The sequence below is a fragment of the Miscanthus floridulus genome, chromosome 3 (genome assembly GCF_019320115.1).
Source record: "Miscanthus floridulus cultivar M001 chromosome 3, ASM1932011v1, whole genome shotgun sequence".
NCBI lineage: Eukaryota > Viridiplantae > Streptophyta > Magnoliopsida > Poales > Poaceae > Miscanthus > Miscanthus floridulus.
The window spans coordinates 105,099,763-105,118,409 of NC_089582.1; the positions used below are offsets into that span (position 1 = coordinate 105,099,763).

The 18,647-nt window shown below is 41.9% G+C and overlaps 1 protein-coding gene across 4 annotated transcripts; it reads left to right on the forward strand.

Moving 5' to 3' along the window:
* The first annotated feature begins 14,796 nt into the window (after nucleotides 1-14,796).
* Nucleotides 14,797-17,789, forward strand: LOC136546339 (uncharacterized). 4 transcript variants are annotated; one of them, XM_066538312.1, is made up of 6 exons: nucleotides 14,797-15,128; nucleotides 15,228-15,292; nucleotides 15,371-15,534; nucleotides 15,605-15,677; nucleotides 16,496-16,616; nucleotides 17,030-17,789. In XM_066538312.1, the coding sequence occupies exons 1-5, from the start codon at nucleotides 15,089-15,091 to the stop codon at nucleotides 16,607-16,609; spliced, it is 456 nt and encodes a 151-aa protein (XP_066394409.1). In that variant the 5' UTR covers nucleotides 14,797-15,088; the 3' UTR covers nucleotides 16,610-16,616; nucleotides 17,030-17,789. The 4 variants fall into 4 exon arrangements, with proteins under 4 accessions (XP_066394409.1, XP_066394410.1, XP_066394411.1 ...); XM_066538313.1 differs by having other exon boundaries at nucleotides 17,033-17,789; XM_066538314.1 differs by having other exon boundaries at nucleotides 16,912-17,039.
* Nucleotides 17,790-18,647: the final 858 nt, after the last annotated feature.

The following is an 18,647-nucleotide window of genomic DNA, read 5'->3' on the forward strand; positions in this document are numbered from 1 at the left end:
TCATACAACAAAAGTTCTTAAAAATTATTTATTACAATACTAGAGTTCAGAGTGCGATAATTAAACAGCGGAATGAAAATAAATATCTAGCAAAAATGATACAAGGATCCATCTGTGCCCAGCAGAAGAATCCTCCACACAAGGGCTCCTCCTCAAGCTGCACCTGCAACAGGGGTAAAATAAACCCTAAGTACACAATGTACTCACAAGACTTACCCGACTAGTGGGAATAGTTTTCTGACTCTCAAGGATATGATAGGCAATATGGGTTTGTTGTTTTCTTTTTGTTTGCGAAATGCATTACTAATAGTTTATCCTTACAGTCAAGTTTTATTAGCAGTCATGATTACTTCAATAGCTAACCATTCTAGGTAAACACCTGTTGTACTTTCAAGCAAGGGTTAAGCAATCAAAACTATTTCACTATCTTTCATCTTCCAGTTTTTACTATGATGCTAGACCATAGCCAAGTCGTACCGTCTCACGGAAAAGACGATTTGCGAACCAATATATCCTAGCCGGGTACCCCAAAACACACGCCCCGTTTGTACCCCAGGCACAAACAAGACCAACCAATTACACTTCTGTCACGGGGTCCAGATCCCTGTCTAAACTTAGACTCCAAGCCCCCACACTTGAGATCCGGTCTCAACATGGTTCTTAGACCTCCACCTTTCCCTGCCTCCAATCAGTCGGTTCGAAAAGAGCCGGAACCCACAACAAGAGCGTAACGAGCCTTTCCGCTCCCATAAGCAAGTATGTGCTCAAGATAATAATCTGTGACCTGACTACCATCCAAAGCAACAGACGGTCCTTAATCGATACGAACAGGGAAAACAGTGTAACCAAGCTAAGCTCCATAGGCCGCGGGACACAACCTGTTACACCCACCAATACCCATACCATATCCCTGCCCTATCTTCATTTTTCCTTTCATCATTTTATTATGAGAGTAGTAATAATCCCCTATTATGAGCAACGGTAGATTACTCATGCTACTGATGACCTAAGCATATCATCTACTCAAACTTGCACTAGTAAGACTCTTAGGACAGGTATATCTATGCATGTGGTTTCTATAAAATTCATGTAATATAAATGCATAACACATATATATACGATGAATTTTAAAATAGAGGTTATGCACCGGGGCTTGCCTTGGGCAGGCGCAGTGTCAGCTGAGTCAGTCAGTGGCGGCTCTGGGACCTCTTCCTGCACGAGAATCTCCTTCTCATATTTCTCAATGATCTCCTCGAACTCATGATCGCCGGTGGTCACGATCTCCGCCAACTCGTTCTCTACATGCATGCGATGATGATACAACACTAAGCATTTAGGCAACAACAACTCTTAAAATAAGAATATACATACTAAGCTACTAAGATAGCTCTAATGATTAAGATACTAAGCTAACTATCATCTTCATCAAGCAAAGTGTTGGGTTCAACTAACAAACACGTAGCTTTGCAATTTAAGGGTATATCTTTATTTCTATTAGTGATTTAATGTATATTGAAACAAAGAGCATTTAACTACCCTAATTCTTAGTCAATTCTAAAGCTACAAAAATTATAGTGAGCACATAATAATACAATGAAACTGCTGTAAAAATTTTAGGACTAAAGCTATCACCAATTTACCACAAAAATTCCAACAATGATTAACTTAATAATATTAAGCATTCTCAAACGATCTAATAGCTCCTAGTATCAACACATATAAGTATGAACTAAATACACCAAAGATAGACCATAATTTTAGAACCCTAACAAAATTTGTTTCATAATTTTTGAACACCTACACAATTTTATATTAATTATCAAAGATTAGCTCAAAAATTAAATTAAAAATCATTACTAATTTCCTAGGAAAAAGAAAAATAAATCTCCTGTGCGGCCCACACGCGTGCGTAGTGGCCTGCTAAAGTGGCCCACGAGATGTCGGCCCACGCGCGAGACGACCCGCGACGGGGGAATCCCGTGCGCTGGCGTTTTTGCAAAAGAGTCCCCGATTTTCTTCCGAATCACACCTAAGCCCCAATACAATCTCCCCATCTCTCCAATCTTCTCACTTAACCCCCTAACTTTCCTAGAATTACCCCGCGTGCACCCCCGGTGACTTCACGCACGACGACGCGGCGGCGGTGACATAGTGCGGCCGCGTCGGCCACCTAGGACCTACACCGACCCTCCTAACAGGTCGGTCACCATCTCTAACCCGAGCGGCTATGCTAAGCGGCGGTGCAGGATGACATGACTTGTTGGGGGAAGGCCGTAGCGGTGCGCGGCCATCCGCGATGACGACGCCACTGTTCTGACGAGCTGGGGCAGCTATAGACCTATTTGGTTAGCGCGCGAACATTAGGAGGCTACCGCGGACCATGCCAAGGTGACGGTTGGAGCAAAGGATAATAGAGAAGGGATGGCCACGTCCGGACGAGCCATGTGGCGGTGAAAGCTCTAGTTTGGTTTTGGTGAATTGAGAAAACCCTAAGTGCTAACCTAGTTTATCAAGTGATCATGAGATAGGTAGCACACTTCAAGTGGAGAAGCTAATGAAGATTATAACATGACAATGGTGATGGCATGGCAATGATCAAGGGCTTAAACTTGAAAAGAAGAAAGAGAAAAACAAAATGCTCAAGGCAAAGGTATAATCTATAGGAGCTATTTTGTTTTGGTGATCAAGACACTTAGAGAGTGTGATCACATTTAGGTTTGATAGCCGTACTATTAAGAGGGGTGAAACTCATATCGGAATACGGTTATCAAAGTGCCACTAGATGCTCTAACTCATTGCATATGCATTTAGGATCTAGTGGAATGCTAACACCCTTGATAATATTTGTGAAAATATGCTAACACATGTGCATAAGGTGATACACTTGGTGGTTGGCACATTGGAGCAAGGGTAAAGAAGTTAGAAGTGAAAACAGAGTGATGCTAGCGTCGGTCAAGTGACCGGACGTTGGATCCAAAAGCACCGGACGCTGACTGCTTGCGTCCGATCGCGTTGACTGGCGGTACAGAGGCTAGGGTTTACCACCAGACGCTGGGCTGTGTCCGGTCGAAGTGGACCGGACGTGTCCGATCGAGGAAAACCGGTTTTTGACCCTTACTGTACTCGACCAGACGCTGAGGCTCCAGCGTCCGGTCAGTTTTACCAGAGTGTCCGGTCAACTTCGTAGTGTTGGAATCTGACGAATAATATTTGAAGCTGGTGATGCGTGGCGTTCATCTATGGACCAGACGCTGAGTCTAGGGTCCGGTCAGTAAGACCAGAGCGTCCGGTTAGAGCGCAGTATGCCCAGTGAAGGGGTACAATGGCTCTATTTCGTGGGGGCTTCTATTTAAGCCCCATGAACGACTGTGGCTCACATCTTTGGCCATTTTCATTGACATAGCAACCTTGTGAGCCTAGCCAAAGTCCTCCCACTCATCTCCATCATTGATTCATCATCATAGTGAGATTGGGAGTGATCCAAGTGCATTGCTTGAGTGATTGCATCTAGAGGCACTTGGTGTTCGTGTTTCGCTGCGGATTTCGCTTGTTACTCTTGGTGGTTGCCGCCACCTAGATGGCTTGGAGCAGCGAGGATCGTTGAGCAGAGGTGGTGATTGTCTCTGGCTCTGATCGTGGTGATTATGAGGGGTTCTTGACCTTTCCCCAGCGGAGTGCTAAAAGGTACTCTAGTGAATTGCTCGTGGCTTGTGTGATCCTCATCTTGTGTTGGTTTTGCGGCACCCTATTGAGGGTTTGGCGTGTGAAGCCAATTAGTGCGTGAACCTCCAAGTGAGTGAATCACCACAATGAGGAGTAGCTTGCCGGCAAGTAAGTGAACCTCGGTAAAAATCATTGTGTTCATCCTTTGATTCTGAGGTGATTGGTCTTTATTGTTATTCATCCTTGTGATTGATTGGTTCACTCCTCTACATGGCGGTATAACTATCTTGATCGCTCTCTTTACATTATCGTAAACTAGTTGACAAGCTCTTTAGTGTAACTAGTTGTGAGAGCTTGCTTGCCTGGTTGGTGTGTCTCTTTAGTTAGCCTTTGAGAACACACTAACATAGGGTAGTGTCATACCTCTTGTGTGAATCGACACTATTTAAACTAGAATTATGGTAGGTGGCTTACATTTTGAGTAGGCTAGCGCAACACTTGCTTCGCCTCATAATTGTCTAACCTTTTGTTAAGTGTTGTTGTAGAAATTTTTATTAGGCTATTCACCCCCCCTCTAGCCATTAGGACCTTTCAAGTGGTATCGGAGCCGAGGTCACCGTTATTTGAGGCTTAACAACCTTCGGTGTTAAAATGGCTCAAATCAACAACACCAAGAAGCCGCCCCAATTTGATGGCATAAATTATCCTTATTGGAAGTCAAAGATGACAACACACATCAAGTCAATCAATAGAAAGGTGTGGAAGGTGGTAGAAACCAAAATTGAGATTGGTGATCTGGAGAATCCCACCGCCGCCGAAGAAGTGCTTCTCCAAAACAATGACATTGCTCTAAGTGCCATTCATGATGCAATTGATGAAAGAACATTTGAGCAAATCAAGAATATTAAGATGGCACATGAAGCTTGGAAGAAGTTAGAAGAATCATTTGAGGGCACTCAAGCCGTGAAGGGTGCAAAGGCATACATTCACAAAGAGAAGTTTGCAAGCTTCAAGATGGAGGATGAAAGTGTGCCGGAGATGTTTCATAGGCTTCAAGTGCTTATCAATGATCTCAAAGCACTTGGATAAGAGGTGAAGGACAAGGACTTCTCCCACAAGTTCTTGAGATGCTTGCCTTCAAGATTTGGTACATTGGTCACCATTCTAGTGAGAAGCGGTTTGGACACCATGACACCAAACCAAGTATTGGGAGATATAATGACCGATGATACCTATAGAGATGATGATGAGAAGGAAGAAAAGGAGAAGAAAGATGAGAAGAAGGATGATAAGAAGAAGAGTGTGGCATTCAAAGCCACATCACCCAAGGGCAAAGCAAAGCAAGAAACTTCAAGTGAAGAAGATGAATCTTGTGATGATGATGATGATGAGAAGATGGCTCTATTTGTTAAGAGATTTGGCAAGTTCATGGTGAAGAAGGGCTACCGTGCTAGAAGAAAGAAGTCTTTATCCAAGAACAAAAAAGAGTCAAGAAGGTGCTTCAAGTGTGGAAGCAAAGATCATCTTGTTACTCAATGCCCATACAATAGTGACAATGATGACGACAACAAGAAGAACAAGAAGGACAAGAAGGAAAAGAAAGAGAAGAAGGACAAGATGGCCTTCAAGAAGAAGAAGGGTGGTTCATATGTAGTCACTTGGGATAGTGATGACTCCTCAAGTGATGATGATGATGATAGTGATGATCACAAGACCACCAAGAAGAAGGTTCTTGCAAGCATTGCTATCAATGAGAAGTCTTCTCTCTTCGAATCTTCATCATGCTTCATGGATAAGACCACTAAGGTACAATCTTGTGATGATGAAAGTGATGAAGAACATATTGATGATAATGAACATGAAAATAAAAATGATTGTGATGATGATGAACCTACTAAGGATGAATTGTTTGACATGCTAGAAGATGCTAAAGAACACTTTGACATTAAAAGAAGGGAATGCAAGAGCTTGAATAAGGAGGTAAAAGCCCTTAAGCAAGCCCTTGATGAGCTCAAAGCAACTCATGAGAAGCTAGAGGTAGCCCATGAGAAGCTTGGCAAGGCTCACAAAAAGCTTGAAAAAGCTCATTCCACTTTGCTTAATGAACAAGATAAAAGGAAACATGTTGAAACTTGTGATGTAGGTGTAACTTGTGATTTAATTGATACATCACTATCTATGCCTATCATTGTTGCTACTACTAACCCTTCTTGTAGCACTTCCACTTCTACCTCATCTAGTAGTGATGGTCTCATTTGTGATACCTCACTAGTGGTTGAGAATGAGAACCTTAAGAAGGAGGTCACTAAGCTCACTCACACCTTAGCTAAGGCTTATGGTGGTGAGGACCGCTTGCTTATGTGCTTGGGTAGCTAAAGAGCTTCTCTCTACAAAGAGGGATTGGGCTATACCTCCAAGAAAGGCAAGGCGGCCTTCACTCCTCACAAGACAAGTTTTATAAAGAACAATGGTCGGTTTTGCACTAGTTGCAAGTAAGTTGGTCATAGAGAGCATGAATGCACCAACAAAAGCAAAAATGCTAATGTATCCTTCATTAAGCTTAATTCTTCCTATATGCTTGTTAAGGGTACAAATGGTGTGAAGGCTAAGTTCATTGTCAAACCATGGATGGGCTCAAAGAAGAAAGCCATTTGGGTGCCAAAGAGCTTGGTTACTAACCTTCAAGGACCCAAGCAAGTTTGGGTACCTAAAAAGAATTGATCTTCTTTTGTAGGTTAATTATAAAGCCGAAGGAAGGCATTGGGTTCTTGATAGTGGGTGCACTCAACACATGACCGGTGATGCAAGAATGTTCAACTCAATCAACACCAATGGCAATGATGGTTATGATAGTATCATATTTGGTGACAATGGCAAAGGCAAGGTCAAAGGGCTTGGTAAGATTGCAATATCCAATGACTTGAGTATATCCAATGTGTTGCTAGTAGAAAGCTTGAACTTTAATTTGCTATCCGTGGCACAATTGTGTGATTTTAGATTCAAATGCATATTTGGGATAGATGATGTAGAAATCATAAGTGTAGATGGCTCTAATTTGATCTTCAAAGGTTTTAGATATGAGAATCTATACTTGGTTGATTTCAATACTAGTGAAGCTAGATTATCTACATGCTTGTTTACTAAGTCTAGCATGGGTTGGTTATGGCATAGAAGGCTTAGTCATGTTGGAATGAAACAATTAAATAGATTGGTTAAGCAAGACTTAGTTAAAGGCTTAAAAGATGTTGTGTTTGAAAAGGATAAGCTTTGTAGCTCTTGTCAAGCCAGCAAACAAGTTGGAAACACCCATCCTAAGAAAAGCATGATGAGCACTAGTAAAGCATTTGAGTTATTGCACATAGATTTGTTTGGGCCAACACAATACACTAGTATCGGTGGAAACAAATATGGATTTGTGATAGTAGATGACTACACTAGATACACATGGGTATTCTTTCTAGTGGACAAAAGTGATGTGTTTGCAACATTCAAATCATTTGTCAAGGGCATTCATAATGAGTTTGAAACAACCATCAAGAGAGTTAGAAGTGACAATGGTAGTGAGTTCAAGAATACTAGAATTGATGAGTTATGTGATGAATTTGGAATTAGACATCAATTCTCGGCCAAATACACTCCATAATCAAATGGCCTTGTTGAGAGGAAGAATAAAACACTTATTGATATGGTAAGGTCTATGCTTAGTGAGTACAATATGAGTCAATCTTTTTGGGCCGAAGCTATCAACACGGCTTGCTATTGTAGCAACCGCCTCTATTGTCACCGATTGAAAGAAAAGACACCATATGAGCTCTTGAATGGTAGAAAGCCCAACATTGCATATTTTCGGGTCTTTGGTTGTAAATGCTATATCTTGAAGAAAGGCACAAGATTGGGCAAGTTTGATAAGAAATGTGATGAAGGATTCTTACTTGGTTATTCCACTACAAGCAAAGCTTATAGAGTTTGGAATTTGGATAGTGGTACTCTTGAGGAAGTTCATGATGTTGAATTTGATAAAACCAAGGGTTCACAAGTAGAGAATGAGAACTTGAAAGATGTTAGAGGCATTCAACTTTCAAATGCCATGAAGAACATGGATATTGGTGAATTGAGGCCTAGGCAAGTGAATGATGATGAAGATGATCAAGTGCAAGTGCTCTCTAACTCAAATGTGCAAGATGATACAAATCAAGCTAGTGCAAGTGACTCTCATGATATTGATTAAGATCAAGTGGCTAGTACATCATCTCAACCCAATGATCAAGCAAGTGCAAGCAATCAAGTTCCATTGCTCCAACCAACAAGTATTGCAAGAGATCATCCTTTGGATACAATCATTGGAGATATTTCAAGAGGTGTGCAAACAAGATCAAGATTGGCATCATTTTGTGAACACTTCTCATTTATGTCATCCAATGAACCAAAGAAGATAGATGAAGCTTTGAAGGATGTTGATTGGGTCAATGCTATGCATGAAGAGCTAAACAACTTCACAAGAAATCAAGTATGGGAAATAGTAGAAAGACCAAAGGGACACAATGTGATTAGAACCAAATGGGTTTTTGGAAACAAGCAAGATCAAGATGGGATAGTTGTAAGGAACAAAGCAAGATTGGTAGCACAAGGTTATACACAAGTTGAAGGTCTTGACTTTGGAGAAACATATGCCCTGGTTGCTAGATTGGAAGCAATAAGAATCTTGCTAGCCTATGCTTGTGCTCACAACATCAAGCTCTATCAAATGGATGTTAAGAATGCATTTCTCAATGGCTACATCAATGAAGAAGTATATGTTGAGCAACCTCCCGGTTTTGAAGATGATAAAAAGCCCAACCATGTATACAAGTTGAAGAAGGCATTATATGGCTTGAAGCAAGCACCTAGAGCATGGTATGAAAGATTGAGAGATTTCCTACTCTCTAAAGGGTTCACAATGGGCAAGGTTGACACCACTCTTTTCATCAAGAAGATTGGAAAAGATCTATTTGTATTGCAAATCTATATTGATGATATCATATTTGGATCAACCAATCAAAAATTTTGTGATGAGTTTGGAAAGATGATGGCTAATGAGCTTGAAATGTCCATGATCAGAGAGTTGAGTTACTTCCTTGGTCTTCAAATCAAGCAATTGAAGAATGGTACTTTTGTAAGTCAAGGCAAGTATATCAAGGACATGATCAAGAAGTTTGGCATGATTGATAGCAAAGTCATTAGTACACCAATGGGAACCAATGGCAACTTGGATAGTGATGCAAGTGGAAATATGGTGGATCAAAAGTTGTATCAGTCCATGATTGGAAACCTACTCTATGTGACCACATCAAGGCCGGATGTCATGTTTAGTGTGTGCATGTGTGCAAGATTTCAAGCCTCACCAAGAGAAAGTCATTTGAAGGCTACAAAGAGGATATTGAGGTACTTGAAGCATATACCAAATGTTGATTTGTGGTATCCCAAAGGAGTAAAGTTTGAGCTAGTTGGTTACTCCGACTCAGATTATGCGGGATGCAAGGTTGAAAGGAAGAGCACCTCGGGCACATGTCAATTGTTGGGAAGATCACTTGTTTTATGGTCATCAAAGAAGCAAAATAGTGTTGCATTATCAACCGCCGAAGCCAAATACATATCCACCGGTAGTTGTTGTGCACAAGTACTTTGGATGAAGGCCACTTTGAGTGACTTTGGAATCAAGTTCAAGAAAGTGCCATTGCTATGTGACAATGAGAGTGCAATCAAGTTGACAAACAATCCGGTTCAACATGCAAAAACAAAGCACATTGATGTCCGCCACCATTTCATAAGAGATCACCAACAAAAAGGGGACATTTGCATTGAGAGTGTAGGCACCGAAGATCAACTTGTCGATATATTCACCAAGCCATTGGATGAGAAAAGGTTTTGCAAGCTAAGGAATGAATTGAACATATTGGATTTCTCAAATATGTGTTGATGCACCCCCACTCATATGACATGTCTCTCCTTCGAGCAATCCAAGGTAAAAGTTGATTGTCATGACATACATCTTTGCTAAGGACATGTTTAGTGCATCTAGTCATATTTTTAATCTTATTAGGACCTTGCAAGTGGTTCTATCTTATTAGGCCCATTCATGAAAATCAAATGGATTTTGATGTCAATATGGTATCACTATTGCTTCTATGTTTGACTTGATCTAGTGATGGCATATGACATGTTTATGGGCTTGTAAACCTAGTGTTTAATCTAGAAAATGAACTATAAGTGTTTAACTCAACATGGTACAAGATAACCCTTATTTGGAGGTGTGAAGAAGCTTGTCCTTGAATCAAACCGAGTTAAATATCTTTGGTAAATGATCTAGACTAGACCAAATTTGAGAAAATGATCCTCACACCATTGATTGACATTGATAATCTCGACCCTACAAGTAATACTATCTACATTTAGAACCTTTGTGGTCATTGATGACATAGGGGGAGAGAAACAAAGATATGGGGGAGAGAAACAAAGATAGTGAAAAAGGGAAAGAAATATAAAGATATCTTGACATATGATATAGGGGGAGAGATATGAAAAAAGAAAGGGATCAATTAAAATTTTGAGCACACAAGTAGGGGGAGCAAGCTCATGAACTTGTATGGTGTATTTGTATGTGCATTTCATATATTTGCTTGCATGGCACAAGTACTAAATTTAAATATCCATGCTTGTGTGATGAATGTTAGTTGTACGATTGAATGATGAAATGAAATCACTAGATAATTTTCATTTCCAAGTTTTTACAAGTGGTATCTTTCAAAGTATGCTTTCCAAGTGATATTGAGCTAACCATGGTGCTAAGGATGGTATAATGATGCACTCCAATTGATATCACGCTTCAAAGGTCCATCTCTTATACCTTAGCATCATATGGTAGACATTGACTCCTACATTTCCTATCTAAGCATATGTGCAAGCGATAATCCAAACTCTTAGCACATATGTAGGGGGAGCAATTGCTATCATTTAGGGTTCATGAAACTTGCCCATATCCTTTTACACATGGTAAATATGCTTGGGCAAGCAACATGGATTCAATTGAATTTCAATTCATATCTTTGTGTAAGGGTTGTCATCAATTACCAAAAAGGGGGAGATTGAAAGCTCTAGTTAGGTTTTGGTGAATTGATAAAACCCTAAGTGCTAACCTAGTTTATCAAGTGATCATAAGATAGGTAGCACACTTCAAATGGAGAAGCTAATGAAGATCATAACATGACAATGGTGATGGCATGGCAATGATCAAGGGCTTAAACTTGAAAAGAAGAAAGAGAAAAACAAAATGCTCAAGGCAAAGGTATAATCCATAGGAGCTATTTTGTTTTGGTGATCAAGACACTTAGAGAGTGTGATCACATTTAGGTTTGATAGCCATACTATTAAGAGGGGTGAAACTCGTATCGGAATACGGTTATCAAAGTGCCATTAGATGCTCTAACTCATTGCATATGCATTTAGGATCTAGTGGAATGCTAACACCCTTGATAATATTTGTGAAAATATGCTAACACATGTGCACAAGGTGGTACACTTGGTGGTTGGCACATTGGAGCAAGGGTGAAGAAGTTAGAAGTGAAAACAGAGTGATGCTAGCGTCGGTCAAGTGACCGGACGCTGGATCCAAAAGCACCGGACGCTGACTGTCTGTGTCCAGTCGCGTTGACTGGTGGTACAGAGGCTAGGGTTTACCACCAGACGCTGGGCTATGTCCGGTTGAGGTGGACCAGATGCGTCTGGTCGAGGAAAACCGGTTTTTGACCCTTACTGTACTCGACCGGACGCTGAGGCTCCAGCGTCCGGTCAGTTTTACCAGAGTGTCCGGTCAACTTCGTAGCCGTTGGAATCTAACGAACAATATTTGAAGCTGGTGACGCGTGGCGTTCATCTGCGGACCGGACGCTGAGTCCAGGGCCCGGTCAGTAAGATCGGAGCGTCCGGTCAGAGCGCAGTATGCCTAGTGAAGGGGTACAATGGCTCTATTTCATGGGGGCTTCTATTTAAGCCCCATGAACGACTGTGGCTCACATCTTTGGCCATTTTCATTGACATAGCAATCTTGTGAGCCTAGCCAAAGTCCTCCCACTCATCTCCATCATTGATTCATCATCATAGTGAGATTGGGAGTGATCCAAGTGCATTGCTTGAGTGATTGCATCTAGAGGCACTTGGTGTTCGTGTTTTGCTGCGGATTTCGCTTGTTACTCTTGGTGGTTGCTGCCACCTAGATGGCTTGAAGCAGCGAGGATCGTTGAGCAGAGGTGGTGATTGTCTCCGGCTCTGATCGTGGTGATTATGAGGGGTTCTTGACCTTTCCCCGGTGGAGCGCCAAAAGGTACTCTAGTGAATTGCTTGTGGCTTGTGTGATCCTCATCTTGTGTTGGTTGTGCGGCACCCTATTGAGGGTTTGGCGTGTGAAGCCAATTAGCGCGTGAACCTCCAAGTGAGTGAATCGCCACAACGAGGAGTAGCTTGCCGGCAAGCAAGTGAACCTCGGTAAAAATCATTGTGTTCATCCTTTGATTCCGAGGTGATTGGTCTTCATTGTTATTCATCCTTGTGATTGATTGGTTCACTCCTCTACACGGCGGTATAACTATCTTGATCGCTCTCTTTACATTATCGCAAACTAGTTGACAAGCTCTTTAGTGTAACTAGTTGTGAGAGCTTGCTTGCTTGGTTGGTGTGGCTCTTTAGTTAGCCTTTGAGAGCACACTAACATAGGGTAGTGTCATACCTCTTGTGTGAATCGACACTATTTAAACTAGAATTGTGGTAGGTGGCTTACATTTTGAGTAGGCTAGCGCAACACTTGCTTCGCCTCATAATTATCTAACCTTTTGTTAAGTGTTGTTGTAGAAATTTTTATTAGGCTATTCACCCCCCTCTAGCTATTAGGACCTTTCAAGCGGCACACCGCGGTGGCACGGTCGCGTCAGCGACGACTGTGAGGCGGTAGAGGTTCAGCTAAGATGCGCAGGGCAAAGAGGGGTTCGAGGCGAGTCTAGCAGTGCAGCCAATTTGGCTAAAGGTGGTCAGATGGGAGTTACCCTCGATGATGGGCAGACTCAGCCTTATCGGCACGGTGGCGGGGAAGAGCTCTAAAATTGAAGCTCGGTTGGGCAGCATTCAAGGTGGGGTGGGAACGGTCGGCTAGGCGGCTTGATGGTAGAGCCAGAGGCGCGATGAATCGGTCGATGATGACTTCTCCCTGCTTGTTTTAATGGCACGGCTCAGTCCACCATGGCAGCAGAGAAGAGAGAGGGGAGGGGGTAGATTAGAGCTCAGGTTGTCCTCGCCTTGGTGGGGCGTGACTGGCCACTAGCGAGTCGACACATGTGCAAGCGCTACGGGCCATCATGGCCAGAGGGAACGTGCGTGCGCCCATGACCGGGCATGACATGTGCGGCCGCAGTGCCATAAATGGCGAGGCGCCGACGCCAGCAGCAGGGACAAGGCCACGTGCACGGTGAGGCGAGCAGTAGCGGCTGTGCCACAGCGCGAGGCAGGAAGGGCAGTAGCACACCAGCAGTGAGGTAGCGGGTGGGGCAGCAGATCGACAGAGCGGCAGCGATGGCCGTCGGGGTGTAGTGGCCAGCAGCTGGCCAGGCAGGCGGCCAGCGGCAGGCGCGGCGGCTAGCCAAAGCCATAGCGTAGCCAAGCCACAGCCGAGCCAGGTCAGCCTCAGCTAGCCAGTGCGGGCAAGCATGGCACGACGACACAGAGCGACCGCACGTGGTGATCGCGGGCATAGGCTAGGTAGCCCGAGACTGTGTTCGTGCACAGATTTTAAAGCGTCTCTCAACACTAATCCAACTCGGTTGTGGCTAAACCACCTTGACCATGCTGAAGGAGGTACATTAGGCTACCATAAGGAGCAAAAACATAGCATTGACCTTTAGCTAAATTTTTTAGAATTAATTCACCAACATAGCATTGCCACACTTTTTTCAAACTTTCTAAGTCTTGAGCTGGATTTGATTTCAAGTTTTATTTCAAAGTTATTAGAAATACTAGCTAGCAATATTATTTTTCCACAACAAGTATTCCATTGTCATCTATAATATTTGTACTTCAAACTTTATTTAAGCATCACACACATGTTCTATAGTATTTTGTTCTATAAAAATTGATTTAAAACCCTACTTAATAATTGCCTGAGTTATGGAAAAGCTTCTCGTTTAGCATTTTTATTGATCATTTTAAGTTGCAATACTTCATCTATTCATTCCATCACATGCATTATCACGTAAACATGATGCTCATGATATGATTTAGTAATTTGTTTAGAGCGTAACACCGAGGGTGTTACAGTTTACTACAAATTTTTTGTTATAGCTTTAGATCTATGCTTTTCTATAAAATTTATAGTTGCAATTATGGTCTAATTGTGGTGAAATTTTAATGGTGTGGTGAAATTTTAATGGTGGGCTACTTATTGTATGCTTGAACTGTAGTAAAAATTTCATACTCATTGGATCATGTATAACTTGATTATAGATTTATTTAGGTGTATGCTTGTTAAAAAGTATTTATAAATCTATAACTAAGTTATATATGATCCAATGAGTATGAAAATTTTACTACATTTCAAATATACAATAATTAGTCCATAAAAATTTCACCACAATTGGACCATAAAAACTGCAACTATGAATTAATTATAGAAAAGCATAGATCTAAAGCTACAACAACAAAAATTGTACTAAAGCATACCATATTATGTATTCACTGTGTACTCACGTGGAGTCTAACAAAATTGAATTTTTATTTTATGATTTTTTTTGTAATTTAATATGATTTTTCAAAGATTCAGCTAAAATAAATAAAAAAGAAAAAGACAAAACCGTCTTTGAAAACCGCTTACAACCGGTCATGGAGGTAAAACGAACGATTTAAAAAGTTCAGGGAGTGGTTTACCCGGTTTTAGAGTTCGAGGAGGAAAAACGGACTTTTATTAAAGTTGAGAGAGGTAATGTGGACTTTTTTTTTTCTTTCTAAAAAAAATGCAGGATGGAGCGCGATCTAAACTTTCTAGCGGGCCTCCACGAGAAACCAACTTCTAAGCGGGCCACGGTATGCTGTCATCCCGTCACAGCCCAACTCGTCGTGGAGGACGAAGACCACTAGCCACCGTCGTCTGCTTGCCCGCGCCGCACAGAACGCCGCCCGCCGGACCCGACCCTGCGGCGCGGCTCGCTTCGTTTGTTATCTGTGTCGAAAGGCGAAACGGCAGCCAGGGAGACGGAGCCACGGCCGGAGGGTCGCAACGACGGCGTATCTGATCTCGCATCGCACCGAGGCCCCCCCGGAATCCCAATCCTCTCCGCTGTCCGCAAGCATCCCGTCTCCGCCGCAGCGTCTCGTCTCTGTGGTCTGGCTCTGGCATCAGAGTTCCCGGAGAATGGTTGCTCTGTCGGCAGGCGCGCTGACTCCGCTCGCAGGTTGCTTCCTCTCAAGCCTAGCACCTTCACCCCCCTTGATTTATCGTCTTTCTTGGTTGCCTGGTTCGTTACTCCTCCCCAAATTTCTTTTGTTCCCAGGTCTGTCTCCGCTCCCGTGGCGCAGCCCGGCTCCGTTATACTGCCGAAGTAGTCCACTTCTCAAGGTGCTGTATCATCAATGGCTCTAGAACCAATTACACGCTATTTCCAAATGTCATCAGTTCACATGCTTTACATTTTAGGTCGCCATCGCCAAGACGCGGCCAGCTGTTCACCAATTTGCTCCTGCAAGCCTCCGAAAATGTGCGGCTATGTCAGAACATGGGCGTCAGGAACTCGGGACCAATGAGTACCAGCTGGCTGATGACGAGCCGCTTTGGCTGGCAGTGTTCAGAGAACTTGTTGTGTAAGTGTGGATTTCCCCCCTTGTTGGTTTGTCTGAATGTGAAATTGAATTTGTTACTTTGTATTGTTAGGGGTTTGAAGGGATTGGTAGCTTTCTTAGCTGAGCAGCCGAGACAACTGAAGCATGAATTGGGCATCATTGAGGTGTTTAGAGAATTGCCATGATGCATTGCTAATCATAATGTGATTTGCTGCCCACGTTAGGTTAGTATCAGTAAAGGCAAGGAAAGTGCAATTTTAGCTTGTCTGGACGTGTTGAATTTGCAGCATATTTTGTGTAGGAGCACGTGCTAAACGACCTGAACTAATTGGTAATGTATAGTGGCAGAGTGCTGCTGTAGGTTGTTATTGAGATTGAAGTACACTATACACATTGTTCTGTGCCTATTCTGTAAAATCGTAGGGCAACCATCTAAATGATGAATGCGATGTGGATAAATTTGATTGATAACCTGAATTACCTTCAACCAACAAGTGTCGATATGTGTTTATTTTCAATAAGGGGCTAAAGTTTTCCTTGTTCTGATTCCTTTCTCGATAAAGTGCTAAATTATGTCCATATCCTGAGATCCTTGTTCTAGTTTTCACCAGACTTACGTTTACTTGTGGCAGTTTTCTCAATGAATCTTGAATTTATTGGCATGCCATATTCATATGCATCCTAGATGGGCAATGTGGATTCTAAACTTATGAGTATAAATATGTCTCCAGATGCATATGCATCATAGATTCAAATGTTAATTGTAGAACTAGAATTTGGTCCAATCCTGTGTAGTTCTTTGACTGTGTCTAATACTAATAGGCACAGCTGGATTATAGTTTGTTTTCCCTTCAAGTGCATGGCGTTAGCCGCCTTATTGTGATCATTTTATGACTTAATTTTAAATATTTTGAAGCTGCTACATCAAAAAAAAAAGAACTTTGCTTACCTCTTGATTTAATCAAATCGTCATCATTGGCAGATGAGGACGGCTACACTTACTCTTGTACTGGTAGCTGTGTTTATTGTTGCATTGTCAACTATTGATGCTGCCCTATGCTACATGCTGGCCTGGCTACTTCGAAAATCTGCGTAGAATAACGGTATGCTACTTGTTTCTTACACCCGAATTGTTTACAACTCCCTGGTCCATATTACATTTGACATCAGAATGCAGGTGATCTAGTCTCTTATACAACAACAACAACATAACCTTTCAGTCCCAAGCAAGTTGGGGTAGGCAAAGATCTAGTCTCTTATGATTGATAAATTTAATAGTTAAACACATGACATTTTTCTTAGTATTTTGGGTGTTGCTAGTGGTACACTGGTACCTTGCCATTCATGTCATCTGAAGAAGTAATTACAAATAGAATGCCTTTTGTTGTTTGCCATCAGACTTGCAGAATCAGATGAAGTGATCTTTAAGGACCACATCTCGCAGCTACACTGACTTGCTGCTTAAGTGTTGCCATCTGGATGCTGTCGATGTACTGACATATGATTCATTGATCAGCAGGAATATCCGTGTATTGCTTGAATATGATTTAGCCGGGCTGGATAGTAGCAGGCACCAGGCACTGCAGCTGGGATGCAAGCTCTTGTTGTCGTAGGGGTCAGCAATGTTATGCTGGCTGGAGGTAGCAGGAAGGTGGATCTTGCACGGTGTACCATTTTATTTTGAGAGTACTTAGAAAATCAAAAGAGATGTCCTGCAAATTGTGCTGATGTCATGTGATGCAGATGCTCATAGTAGCATTTGAAAGGAAGATATCTGGTTTCAGATGGAAAAAAAAAAGATATAGTTGTCTGTGTGAAACAGTCAAATTGGTCTAGCTAAAACTTGAGGTCTGATTTAACAGAGAAAGAGCACATCCTGGAGAGGATCAGAGAATTGTGTGTAGTGATTTGTAACTTCTTTTTTATGTCAGGCAAACTTGCTTGTGACTTGCTGGTCCATCGGCTAGGATCTGGAGAAAATCATTTTTAAGACGTGTGGTCTACTTTGTAGTCTTAACAAGCCATCCACTCTGATTTCTCATTAGTATTGGGTTGGTGTGTCTTAATCAAGATCCAGGTCTGCTGTCGAGCTGCAAAATAGAACTTACATGCTTTGCTAGTTATGGAAGGCAGCAAGATTCGATTTTATACATCAGAAGAAGGGTGCAGTCTTTGCATGACATGGCTAACTGCTGTATGAAATAGCAACACTGCATCTGTGTACGACTGTACCAATGTGAAAATACTACTGAAGGGAAGTCTCCTGATTCATTTCACCCTATCCCTTTCGAGGCTCAGCAGCTAGCTACTCTGATTTGAAATATGCACTTCACAGATCCTAGTATGATACAGAAGTCATCCAAAAAAAAGTGGTACATGCGAGAGTTTTGGAAGGAATAGATGTCAACATTTCATGCAATAACATTACTGGCTTCATCACATAATGTGCACATTTATAATTGATCTAAGTTGCGATTCGAGGACATGGATACCACAACTATCTGGTGGTTTCCTGCGACCGTTTTGGCGTTTGAACCAAAAGTCAGAGAGATGATAAAGATAAGCCGAAGGACTTCCCCACCGGCCGAGTTTTTTTTTTATATATAATAAAGATAAATTCTTTCATAATCCTCTCCTTTCCATTGTTTTAAAAAGAAAATGTTTGCTATAAGTGCTTCCAAATTTGACGCTGTGATTGTGCCTTGCAATTAATTAATATCGATCCAATGATCCTTATGATCAATTCAATAATCAATTAGAATGTGGTAGGAAAGGGTGGTGTCATGCTACCAAAGCCACAGTAATGCTGATGCAATATGTTCAAATCAAATTCCACATCTTCATCCACCCTCTGCTTATTTAGAGCCATTTGATCCAAACAGTGCATTCCCCATAAGATCATACGCACCAGGAAGCATGAAAAAATCAGATACACAGAATGGCAGCTCACAGAAGACAAATATGCTGTTTCACAAGATATGGACTTTGGCTTTATTCTTGGCAAAATGAGAGCTCAGGACGCACATCACCACATTGGGGAAACACGAGTACTGAAGTAATAGATTTTGTACACAGATTTTTTTTTCATAGCACCTGTACAAAGTTGCGCACACAAACCAATCACATATGTTATG